Raw genomic sequence first — 13,796 nt, 5'->3', positions numbered from 1 at the left:
TCTTGAATTATGGAGGTCTCCATTGGAGTCTAAAGGCCTTCGTTTAAGTAGAACTAAAACTGAATACATGGAATGTAATTTTAGTAGTAATAGCTCTAGTGACAGAAGTGTGACTTTGGGTGATCAAATTATTAAAAGGTGTGAACGATTTAGATATCTTGGGTCCGTTGTCCAAAGCGATGGTGATATAGATGGGGATGTTAATAGTAGAATTCAAGTTGGTTGGTTGAAGTGAAGGAATGCTTCGGGTTTTTTGTGTGATAGAAAAGTACCGCTAAGACTGAAAGGAAAATTTTATAAGATGGTGGTGAGACCTGCAATGCTCTATGGCGCTGAATGTTGGCCTTTAAAAGAGAAGCATAATAATAAGTTAAGTGTTGCCGAGATGAGAATGATTAGGTGGATGAGTGGCTTTACACTTAGAGACAAAATGCGGAATGAATATATTCGTGATAGGGTTGGTGTAGCTCCTGTGACAGACAAAATTAGAGAAAGTCGTCTTAGATGGTTTGGTCACATTAAACGTCGACCATCTAATGGTCCGATTAGGAGAGTAGATTTAAATTCGACTTGTGTTAAGAAAGGCAGAGGTAGACCTAGGAAGACTTGGGCTTATTGTATTAAAAATGATCTTAATTTACTAGAACTAAATGAAAATATGACACTAAATAGGACGCAATGGAGAAAAAGGATTCATGTAGCCGACCCCACGTAGTGGGATTAAGGCTTTGTTGTTGTTGTTGTTGTTGTTGTTATTTTAAAGGTCGAAGTCCCTTCCCCTATAAGGAATAATTTGGATACAATGACTTAACTCAAATAGGACTAGTAAATGTTGTACATTCAAATCTATTAAATCTTGGGTTTAAAAATTTGTTCAATATGATAAATTTTAAGTTTGATTAAATTCTACTAAAATTTTTGGCAAATATTTTCAATATTTAGAATTTAAATAGAGAATAAAATACATAGTGAGGAAAAGTAGCACAACTCTCTTATACCATACTTCTCCCAAAATTTACTAACAAGGGAAAAGAAAAGAGCATTTAAGAGCATAGTAGAACTAATGTGGCTTAAAAACCTATTTGGCATATTTCGCTAAGTCATATATCTAAATGTTGCAACCAAACAACCTTGAAAATACGACGGTCAAAAAAAGACCTAAACCAGACTAAAAAAAATTCAAGCTCATGTGGTGATAACTATTTGTATCGAGTTTGAGTCGATGTTCTTAACCTCATTATTCTTCATGTCAATCTTAGGTTAACTGAAAACCTAAAATTGCTCAATTACCATTTATGTTCGGGTTAGGCGAGTTTGGTTGCATTAATTAGGTTAAAAAGCTCATATTTAGAAATAATGAGTCATATTCATCTAAAAATTGAATCATCCATACAATAAATGGGTTAGATGTGCCAAGTTCTAATTAAATCGGATTCAGATCAATATTGAGTCAAATTGCAACATCCATTACTTGATTTCAGAATCCATAAAAAATGAAATATACAAAACTAACATGTGTACACAAATTAACCACCTTAATCACCAACCTTGTCCAACGTTTGTGTGGTAAGCACATAAAGAGGAGGTGCGACAAGCTTAATCTTAACAAGACAATCATCATTCCCAGCGGCTTCCGCCTTCTTCATAGCTTCCTGCAAATAAAGCAAACAACTTTTTAAACAGGTCAGAAGAATGAAACATATCCATTTGACTGAAGAACTAAAACAAGACGTCAATTCATGACTAAGAAATAATAATAGGGAAAAGAGTCCACCTTTATGTGCAGAACACCATCAAACTGAAAACACTTCATCTCAATATCAGCACGAATCTTCAGTGGCTGTGGAGTCATCCTCCTTCTGATATTCTTCACAAGGGCATCCTTCAACTCCTCAGTCAAAGCGGGTACCACCTTCGTCACCTGAAAAAATTTTTCAGTAACAAAAGCAGAAAAACACCATAAGCAAAAGACCTATCTTTTAAATAATACAATCAACTCTTCATGGACGTCAGCATCACCTCTATCCCATCCGACCCAACTTCCTTTTCTTCCTTAGTGAGCGATTCCAGAACCGAATCGGGATCCGTGACAATAAGCTTAAACGCCTGCCACGGCAAAAATAAGCAAACAAAATATCATATCTTACATTCTAAAAAAAAAAAAATTGAAGCGGAAGAATGGTGGAATCCGTCAAAGAAGACCTCGAAGGCGTGACCGAACTTGCGGTAGAGCGGCCAACCGATGTGGATGTAAAGATCTTCGAGATCAACGCCGACGGTTTCGGAGACATGGCGCATGATGGAGTGTACTAACTTGCTCTTGTTGTAGCGCTCCTCACATGCATGGATGTCCTCCTCGGAGACTCGGCGCTTACTGAGATCGATGTAGCCCTTGTCGCGGTCGACACGGACGACCATGGCAGGCTCCTGTCGGCCAACGCGGATGAGGGAGTTGACGCTACGGATGCGGCGGCGAGAGAGCTCATTAAAGGGGATCATACCCTCGATGTTGTTGTATTCTAGAAGAGAGACGTAGGCACCCATCTCTGCGATGCTCTTGACCTGAATCATCACCGCAGTATCGACCTCCGGAAATCGGGGCTCATACATCCGGCACTCAAGATTAGGGGAGTTCGTCGTCGCCATCGCGAGCAGAGATCGCCGCCGCACCGCAGGTTTGCGTAGCTAGGGTTTTTAATGATTGTAAGAGCTAACGACTTGTCTGGCGACGGATTTAGGAGCGCTTATTCAGTCCCGGACGTAGAGATCGTCCGGGCTCCAATCAATTATCACATGTAAGTGTGGGTCTCACTCTTTATAAATAAAAATAAAAATAAAAAAATAAAAAAACTCTTTTAACTACGGGGCCAGAGCGTATCACCACATGAAAATGCAATCCTATTTAATCACGCCAGCCCTGCCCGAACTTCCAATCAGGCGGAATTTAAACTACTAAAAATAAAATTGCATTGGTAAGGTAAGCCGACTCCCGGGCTGTTTACTTCATATTCCTCTATCCCCCTCCTCTGCTCGCTGCGTGCTAGGATTTGCATTTGGAATCATCATTTGTCCCGTTCAACTCCCCTATTCACACAAAAATGGAAGCTGACCAGCCCACCGAAGAGACCGAAGTGTCGGAGACGATAGAAACTACAGAGCAAAAGAAGGAAGGAAAAGAGATAGATTCACCAAAGAGCTCAACAGTCATGAAAGCGCATCAAGGTGATTTTTTTTCTTTTTGTAGTTGCTCTCAAAATCTAGCATTGTAGTATGGTCATATTTCAATACTTTTTTTAATAAAATTGTAATAAAACCTTAATAATACTGAAATATTACCAAAATAACACCAAAATAATATTATAATAACACCAACACCATAATAATATTATAATAACACCATAATAATATCATAATAACATTTACGCTATAATAATACCATAAAAAACTATAATAATATCATAATAAAATCATGATAAAATCATAATAATGTTTCAGTAACACTACAAGAACACTAAAAGAGCACCTTAATAAAACTTGAATAGCATATTCATCTCTTTAATGTTGTTGAGGTGTATTTTTGTTGTTCTATTCGTGTTAATGATTTATAGATAGCTATTTGGCTATATTTTTTGTATAATTTTTTTTTCAGGTTTGTGAACCCAAGGTCCTTTAGTTGTAGTTGTCGTCCATACATTATAAGAGATGTTTTTGATAAGGTCAAGCTTGGCTTATCAGAGGAGAGAAGGAATAGCTTGAGACCATTGAATGTTGAACAATTTTTTGATCTACCTTCTTATCTGAAAGACAATGTGCTGACTCTACAAATATTAAAGTGTTGGCAATATGAGTGAATGATATTCAGAATGGGCGGAAAAGATCTCAGAATAAGCTCTAATGAGATTGCCCTGTTGATAGGCATGTCGAACAGAGGAGAAGTGCTAGAGTAGAAAAAATCTTCGTCTTCCAGTGTGGATGCAGGCCACATTAAGAATAAGATTTTGAATGTTTCAAGTGGGGAGTGTTCTACACCTTTTGATGAATTGTTTTTAAAGTGTTTGTTATCAAACTTATTTTTCCCTTCTAGTAACATTAGTGTTCCCAAGGAACGTTACACATTTGCTGAGACTTACAAACATTCAACTCATTTAATTGGCCTGCAGCGTTATGTGATTTCCTCATAGAGCAAATCAATACAGTAGCCATTAAAATAAGGTGAAATCGCTCTTTGGGATATATAAATGGTTTTCTTTATTTCCTAAGGCTAAGTGTATTATATGAGCTTCATAAAATTCATTCATTATGTACAAAGCATCATATGACATTACTTTTACACAGCTCTGGTTTTACGAGCATACAAATTTGTTCACTCCTGTTCATCCTGAGGCCAAACCCAGAATGTTGAGGTGGCCAACGGATGTAAGTTAGAATTTTTCGAAACTTGACATAGCCTTCAAGAGGTTCAGTCCAACACAAGTAAGTGATTTAAGTCAATGTTGTATTCATGTGTTATGCTATTATTTTTTAACATCCTATAATTCTTAATTAAATTGTAGGTTCATGATAAATTTTTGGATTTAAAAGAGGACTAACATTATTTGCTGGTGAATCCTGATGAAGGATTATCCACTCCGGAAAGGGCATTCCGGCACCACATTCCTGCACCAAAAAGCTCAAGCCAAACCACAATCACTAGTGTCATATGATGTGGGATTGTTTCTCTCAAGCAACATCACCCAAGAGCCAGCAAAAGGTGAATTCAATCAAAGCCTTGAAGTAATCATTGAGCTACTTAGAGCTGAGGAGAAATGGTTCAGGGAATTCCAAAGAGCACTCAATACAATAAATGCAGGAGTCTTAAATATACAAGAGATAATGTCAGGACTGCAGAGTAGTATTGAAATTATTATTGGGTAAGTACACAAATTCTACTTAATTATTAAATTCATATTCTGACCAGTAACATCTTTGTATGATGTAATGCAGATGCGTAGACGTGGCCAAATCTCTTCGTTGGTTAGACATATCACAAAAGTTGAGGTAAAAAATGCTGACATCATATTATTTCATATTATTCACAATGACCACTGGATACTGTTGGTTGCGGATTTGAGAAATAGAAAATGGAAGTTATACGATTCATTACCAACAAGATGCACAAATCCGTGTGCTATGACGTTGTAAGTATTCTTGATAGAACATCTCATTCTTATTCATATTTCTCAATGCACTAATCACTTCCACATGAAAACTTGCCAAATCAAATTGTTTGTAAAAGATTGCAGAAAGGAGTTCAGGGCCAAGCTGGTCAAATGGTCACTATCACTCGTAAGTGGAGTCCTTGTACAAAATAATAGTATTGATTGTGGCATGTTTGTATGAAAATTTATAGAAAAGTTAGTTCAAGCTCACCAAAGTGACTGGAGTGAAAAAGAAGATTTACAGGCGGATATGCCAAAATTTAGGGCAGAGTTTGCCCATGATCTCTATTCATTAACTATGTCTCTTAAGTGAATATAATTCTTATGTATATGTGTGTGTCTATGTGTATTTATTATTTATTTTGAGAGTGTACCCTTGGATTGGAGACCACAGTTTTTGTAACCCAAGCATTAGTGTTGCAATTTCGATCAGGTTGGAGCAGGTCTAATCAGAATTGGTATACTAACTAATTCAGTGAAGTTCCAATGTTAATTGGCTCGAACGACACTTTTGATTCTTAAATTTTATAGATTTCAAGAGTTTGGCGTTATTCTATTTTGATATGCTTCCTTTTAAGTAGGGATGCTTATATTTTTTTTTTATGTTGCACTACTCAACCAAAAACTCTCATGTTTTAAGGCATTTTCATGCAGTATTTAATAAAAAAATAGTGTACATGAATCATTATAAATCATGTAAAATGCAAATATTTATAACAAAATTATTTATGATTGCTATGAGTTTTGTTTAATTTCTATAAATACGATTTTCATTAACCTTATTATGAGTTTTGTTTAATATTCCACCGTTTTAAATTCTATAAATACGATTTTCATTCACCTTATAACCAAATTGTTTTGTACTTTTTGAAAACTTTTTTTGATTCAAAATTATTTAGATATTTCATAAAATTTTTATTTATTTAGAACAAACTGTTTCTGTAATATTCCAATAATGCTTCAATCACAGTGGAATATTCCAATCCGACCGCGACATTATATACTTTCTCTCGTAATAAAGTCGGATTGAAACCAGAATATTACCTCAATCACATGGGAAATATTCCAATATTATGGGAGAATATTCTTTTATTACCGTTGAATAATTCAATCTAACCGCACACCAATATATTACCTCAATCACACAGGAAAATATTCTCTTACCGTGACCAATTATTTTAATAATACAAGAAAATAGTGACAATTCCACTATAATAATTGTCACAATACAACCAAAATATTGTCAGAATAAAACCAAACACTGCGAGAACAAATTTACAAAATTTAAAGTATTTTAAGAATTTCAATATAATTTGATTATCTAATACATCAATTTAAAGAAATTTAAAGATTAGAGTTCATCAATAGACTACATCAACATGTCGGTGTAAGTTCGTGATGGCTGTAGTGTAAAATATTTCTGTTTTTTAAGATAAACATCAAATTAACACTCAGAAACATATTTTATTTAAAATAATGTGTAAATGCATGGAATTTCAAAAATATACTTGAGTGAGACTATCCGACATTGCAAACAAATTTGTCTCACAGGGGATAAGTGGTTCTTGACTTGTTGAAGCTTCTTGCACATTTTCTGTTGTTGACCTCACTTTTGGTTGAGGTCTAGTTTTTCCTCTCTAGTAGCCTAGGGTCTAGCCATAGGACTTTCCTGTTGACTATTCCTAGAAAACTAGAAAAGGAACTTTCACCATTAGAAATTCCAAACTTCTCTTTACTCAACTTGAAGTTCCACATAATGATTCTAACCTCTAGCACTTAGTAGGTGTGGTCACTATGGGAGAGCTCAAGGAGAGTTCCCATAGAACTGTTCGACCTTAGAGTTGATCCTGGGTGTTTGTCTAGAGCTAAGGCACTAACTACACTCACTACACTCACCTCACCCACAGTCACTTACGACCCTAAACCCAAAATTTCTGACTTAGATATATTAATCCTTTGGGAGACTCATGTAGATAATCCCCTAAACCCACTGCCCCAAATTACCTAAGTACCCTTGAAACCCTAAATTTGGCCAAAATTCCCAAATTTACCCAAAATACCCAAATTTTTTCAAAAATCATTTCTAACCTTTTGAATACTTCCAAATTACCCAAAATCACCAAAAAAATTGTCAAATTACCAAAATGCCCCTCCTTAGCCTAAAATTTAAAAAATTCCAAAAAAATCTAAAAATTTCCCAAAACCTTCCAAATATTCTCAATTTCATTTTTTTTAACTACCACATGACCCAATTTGACCAATTTGATTATTTCTGACCAAAACCCCCAAATTGCCTTTAAAGACCCAATTTCCATAAATTCACATAAAATTGCCTTTAAAACCTCAAATGTCCTAAATTCACCTCAAATGTCCATCAATTTGGTCCCAATTTCAATCCTAAACTCAAATTCACTTTCTATATGACCAATTTGAACTAAATCCAAGCTTAATTAGCCTATTGTTTGAGCCCAATGTTGATCTAAATCAAACCGCCAATTTCAGTCATATGACCTAATCTCACCAAATTGAACCTATAGCCTACTCAATTTGCTACAATTTATGTTTAAAACTCTTCAAAACATTCCTATACGTCAAGCTTAACCTTAAATTAGCCTTGGTGAAGCCCCAATTTCATTTAATTTTGACCTAAGTACATAATCCCCAAATTTACCCCAAATTGGTTGTCTCCAAATTTCACCAAACTGAATGCCTTAGCCCCAAAATTGGCACCCAATTTATGTTGGAAACTCTTCATGACATTACTATTGACCATTTTCAATAATAAATTTGGACTTAGCCCAAGCCTAGCCCAATCTAGACCCAAGTCAAGCCCACCATGCCCAAATTGACCAAAATTTCAAAATCCTCCAAATTGAGCCCCCAATTGAACTCAAAATCCTTTCAATCCTTCACCAAAAATGTTTATTACAATCATCTACACAATTCTGATCAATCAATTGGGCTCAAGGTCATGGCTAGCCTAACCCAAACTTTAAGCCAAATTGACCTACATGGACCCCTTCACAAAAAATTGACCTAACCATGTCAAATTGGTCAAGGCAAGACTTCTACACCCAAATTTTTGACCTTATTGATCAGGCTAAACTCCATGGAACCACCCAAATGAGCTATGGACCAAAGGTTCCATAAATCAAGGGATTTTCTTCCAAAATTGCTTAAGCCTAAACTAAACACCTGCCCAAATAAATTGTTGTGACATATTCCCCTAGCTCACCTGACCTCCTAGCCACCTCCCCTAGCCTTGTCAGCCAGCCTAGTCACTGGAGGAGCCAAAACTATGAGCCACCCTCAAGAAATCCAAACCCAATTCAAACCTTAAGGCCACCTCATCCCATTTTAAGTTTAGAGCTTCTCTGCCCTCCACCTAAGCAACACTTTGCACCCCTTAATTGGCCCACAGAGCCACCCTAAGCCATTTTTATAAAACCTCCACCTCCATGGCCATGGGAGGTGTGCTGAAAATTTTGTAAGGATACCCTCTAAAATAACTCCCCGAGCTTCTTTGAGACCTCCACAATGCAACCCAACCATTTCATTGCCCTAATTCCCCTTTGCCGGAGTTCAATTTTTTAGCTTAAATCCTTGTCGGAGACAACATTCTCCACCACACCTCCATAGTGTACCAAATCCAAATTAAACTCACCCACACCATCATCACACTTAACTAAGGTAAAGCCCCATCAAATCTCCCTCAGACAGAGCATCTATACTAGACTTTGATCAACACCCAAATTTGGCCTTGACCGCATTTGGGTCTAGACCTTTCACCACAGCAAGAGGCTCAATCCCCAAACGTGGACCGAAGCTTCACTTTTTAGACCAAAGGTATTGACCTTCCGCTCTTCCCGAGCCTATTTTGACTATCCATTTGATTAGAGCTAGTTTGATGACATGTTTACCGCATGAATGTGTTCGTCACACCTAGATGAGTCTATAGGATCAAACTCGAGGTCATTTGGTTGAGAAATGAGTGAGATCTTAGGGTTTTAATGTTAGCGATCATAGGTTCACTCTATCAGGGACGATGACGGGGAGTCATTCGATCGAGCGTGTATCAGATGAACAGATGAGATGAAGCCGGACAACGCTTCAAAACATAAAGCACGGCCCGAGTGAGTGGCTACGTGGAAGGCAACATCCAACAAGAGTGCGTCATGCGTGTTTTCGTAACCGCCTAAGTCTAGTAAGTGCCGCGTGTTTAAGTAAATTTAGGGATTTTCTGATTTAAATAAATAGCCCTAACTTTAAAAATCCATATCTTGGTATAGAAAAATCACAAAAATAAAATAAAAATACCCTCTTGCTCAGTGAACAGAGAAGAACAATGTGAAAATAATTTGATGTTTATGTGATGCATATTTTATTTTTAATTAATTAAACATTTTTTTGAGTTTTTTAATTCTCCATGCATGAAGACATTTCACTATGGCTTGAAACTTTGGCAAGTTGTTGCCTTTGTCTTAAGGAACAGTCACTGATTTTTCCAAGATCAGAGGAGATCTCTAGACAGAGATGCATATTTTTCAAGTTTATGTCTATTATTTGCATAAATTAATCATAATAATTAGCATGTTGCTTAGAAAATTTTAAGAAAATTTTGCAAGGTTTATTGTGATCAGAGAACCCTTTGAAAAATATTTCATGAGCTAAGTCATTAAGAACACACTTAACTCTCACCAAACCCTAAAATACAAAGAAAATTAATTTGGGAAACACAGACATATAAATACTTATTTTTTAATCTCCACTAAGATTCAAAGTTCAGAGAACTCCCCATAAAAATTTCAAAATATTTGGAGCTCATTTGATAACTCAAATTGATTTCTAAGTTAAATGTCATTTTTAACACTAAAATGACTTTTAACAATTAAAATATAACTCAAAAAATTATAAAAACTAGTTTTTAGAGTTCTATGTGATTAGAGGAATTTTCTAAAAATAAATTTGTAATTAAAATAAAAATTCCATTTTTAAGCCTATCTTTAACATTTAAATGATTAAAAAATTATAAAAATCACAAAAATAAGAAAATTCATGGATATATTCTAAATTGTTTCTTAAGTACTTAGGAATAATTGGAATATTTTTCCTGACTTTATAAGTGAAGATATTGAATTTTAAAGCTTAAAATAATTTTTAAAGGCTAAAAAAGAATTTTCACTAAAATAATTCTAACAATTTAAATAAAAATTAGAAAAAATGTGAAATTTATTTCTCTGGGTTCCTTGATTTCAAAAATATTTAATAAAAATATAAAACTTAATTTTCCACATTTAAAATATTTTATAATTAATAAATACTCCAGAATTTAAAATAATTCTAATAATTCAAATGAAACTTAATAAATCATGAAATTTAGTCCCAATGGTTCTTTAGTCTATGTCTACCTCCAATAAAAATTTTAAGGGATTAGGCTTTGCGTTGGTCAAGTTATGGAATTTTCTTTGAAAAATCCTATTTTTGCACAAAAATAAATATGTAAATTAAATTAAAATTTGAAAAATCATATTTTCTCCTCTGATTTAATAATTGACCCATGAGTGAGGTGGGATAAAAATTTCAAAGTCACTTAAATAAAATTTGACAAATTATGAAATGATAGAGCCTTAGGGGCAACAATATAATTTTGGAAATTAGCCTTAATTAACATTTAAGCTTAAGTTAAAAAGAGGAAATGGACAATCTTTGATCCTAATCAACATATTTGGATGATTGAAGCACAAGAATATTAATTGGTAGAAACCCATCTCACTTCTATTAATCAAATGATAAATTTGTAATTTCCTTAAATTATTAAAATTTGGAAGTCTAGTCAATTAAATGATCCTAGACTTAGGGGTATGATTTTGGGTGTTGATAACTCACTAATCTAACACCCTATTTGACACTCAAATGATTTTCAAAAAAATGAGTCATCATCACTTAAGATTCAACCTTTTCAAAATAGTTAAGACATTTACCAAAATATTAAGGGCTTAGTGGTGATCTAAGTCAAATCAAATTTGGTTAAATGAGGATTAGGAAAGTGAACATAATTAAAAATTGAACACCTTCAAAACACTTAAGACATTTACCAAAATATTAAGGGCTTAGTGGTGATCTAAGTCAAATCAAATTTGGTTAAATGAGGATTAGGAAAGTGAACATAATTAAAAATTGAACACCTTCAAAACACTTCAAGCCCAAATCAAAAAGTTGGCTAAGTGCCTTGATAACTTTAACTTGCCCCTTTAAGGGTCTTCACCCACATAATCCTCAAATTAAATTATAAGAGATAATTACTCACTCTTAGGGATAATTGAAACATCAATGTTCATTGAGCATTAGAAGTATCTTTTTACAGGATGGGTTATTAAGCAACATAATAAGTTTAAAAAGAGCTAGAGACATTTTCACCAGGCAGTGAGAGGGAAGCATGAACCTGCTTCTTTCTCCAAACATGTTGGATACCTCGGAGGTCTACTAAACTTAATACGTTTTGCTTAACAAAAATTATCCTTAATCAAAATAATAGGGACCTACCAAGATATGACCTAGGGTTGGGTAGATCATTAAAGCCTTACTTTTCCGCTTTACATAAAATGCCCTCACATGCATTTTGAGTTTCAGGTGGCGGAACGAGAAGACTCGTCATGTACGCTTTTATAGTTTACAATGCTGTTTTCTTGTACTTTCATACTGTACTTTTTTTTTACAAAACTTGCATGCTAAACAACAATGCCACCCTACATGAAAACCAAAACGGTCAGGATAGCCACAAAACTAAAACCAAAACTAAAATTAATCAAAATAAAATTCATCGCCACAATATTCAAAATATAAGACAACACAAAATTTAATCACAAACATCACACAAAACCATAACTGCAACTAAATTAAGACGTCTCTATCAGTGATCGGGAATCCATCGAAGGAGGTAACCTATGATTGCTAACTAAATTAAGACGTCAGGTCCACCAAACGATCTCATAAGTCAAATGAAGATTTGCCTGCCCGTATTCCCATCTGATTCCGCTTGGGAAGCAGAGTTAATACTACTATTGTCACCACAGATTCTACCGTTATCAGGACCACAGGCCGTCGACCGGTTAAGTCAAGACTGGGTCTGAGAATCCTACCGATCACACACTACAAAGACATTCCTAAAATTTTAAAGGAAAAGATGACGAAATTACCTGGTATTGTAGTCGGTCTGCACCATGGGGAGCATACTTCTCTTCAACATACTGATGCTTCTGCTAAGACACTTCGTCTAAAGACATCACCATCAAAGAAAAATGTATGGATACCCAAGGTAGCTGTACCAATACATTCTAGTAAGCCTGCAGGACAAGATCACGGAATGAGCCAGAGTCTGAAATATCTGACATCGTCGCAAGGATTGCTAGCGAGATGGAAGAATAAGTAGAGGAGGTCTAGCAGGGTCCTCCAGATCTTAAGATGATCCAAGAATAAATGATCAAAGAAAAAGTTGAAAAGCTTAGAGTCGAGATTTTTGAGTTGGTTCGGGAACACGAAGTTTTCATCGATGACAATGATGAAGATTTTGAATACAATGATTATCTCAAATGACTACTTCGAGGAGGATTTCATGGATGTCCATGTTATCGAAACCAAAGCCGCTACATCTGTGCGCGAGGCTCAACCTCTCATCGAAGAGAACGTCGTAAATGAGCTACGCAGAGTTATCCTCCTAAGGGATGAGCAAGTCAGCCAACTGGAGAAAAAGATAGAAGAGATGACCGCAGCCGTGACCGTCATGGCCACAATTCAAGGACAATCACAAGCACCACAACTAGACTCTCCGGAGATCAACCAACTAGAAATCATATATATTATGGATGAAAGAAGAGAATTCACCTCAGCAAACAAAGATGAGGAACAAAGAAAGGATTCTCCATCAGGCACCATACCAGAGAAAGAGTTTAAGTAAATGTTTGAGCAAGTTTGGGAGGCCTTAACCCAATTCAAGGGTGGTGCATTGATTCTAAAGGGTAGACCTTACCCTGAAGAATTTGATGTCATGCCCTTCCTTAAGGGTTTCGTATCCCCAAACTTCAAGATATTTGATGGGACTAGAAATCCCAGACAACATTAACACACTTCCGAGCCAGCTGTGACAACACAAGAAATAGCGAAGCTTTACTCTTCCAACGTTCATCAACATCTTGTCAGGGATTGCTTTCGATTGGTATGCCGATTTTTCCAATGAATCAGTTAAAACATTTGCCGAGTTGGAACAACTATTTGTGAAGAGATTTGCCAGAGCGCAACATCATGTGTCTATCAGAGAACTCATGATGGAAAAGCAAAAGCCTAATGAGACTTTGGTAGCTTATATTTTGAGGTGGAGAAACCTTAGCATGAAATGTGAACCTCAGCTACAGGAACATCATGCGATTAAGATTTTACTCAAAAGCATTCACGGGCCAGTAGCTTTCATGCTCAAGGGACTCACCATCAAATCCTTCGAGAAGTTACTCAGTAAAGCCAACAGTCTTCAAGAAGAATCAAACATATGGATTCTCACGAGAAATCCAAGGCAACCAGAGTGTTTGAAAAGAAGTCAGGAACAAT

General features: G+C 35.6%; 1 protein-coding gene across 1 annotated transcript in view; it reads right to left on the bottom strand.

The window, feature by feature from the left end:
• LOC110036256 (eukaryotic translation initiation factor 2 subunit alpha homolog) overlaps positions 1-2,779 on the bottom strand; it is a 17,036-nt gene extending 14,257 nt beyond the window's left edge. Inside the window, exons 1-4 of the mRNA XM_020740659.1 lie at positions 2,203-2,779; positions 2,020-2,106; positions 1,775-1,921; positions 1,548-1,652 (exon numbers count right to left, since the gene is read on the bottom strand). Coding sequence (XP_020596318.1) covers positions 1,548-1,652; positions 1,775-1,921; positions 2,020-2,106; positions 2,203-2,646 — 783 coding nt within the window. The 5' untranslated portion in view covers positions 2,647-2,779. The remainder of the gene's footprint in view (positions 1-1,547; positions 1,653-1,774; positions 1,922-2,019; positions 2,107-2,202) is intronic.
• Between the last annotated feature and the right edge of the window lie 11,017 nt (positions 2,780-13,796).

Source organism: Phalaenopsis equestris, unplaced genomic scaffold, assembly GCF_001263595.1.
Source record: "Phalaenopsis equestris unplaced genomic scaffold, ASM126359v1 Scaffold204378, whole genome shotgun sequence".
In the NCBI taxonomy this organism is placed as follows: Eukaryota; Viridiplantae; Streptophyta; class Magnoliopsida; order Asparagales; family Orchidaceae; genus Phalaenopsis; species Phalaenopsis equestris.
The sequence above is the reverse complement of the archived record's forward strand: the minus strand, read 5'-3'. Positions and strand labels throughout refer to the sequence as shown.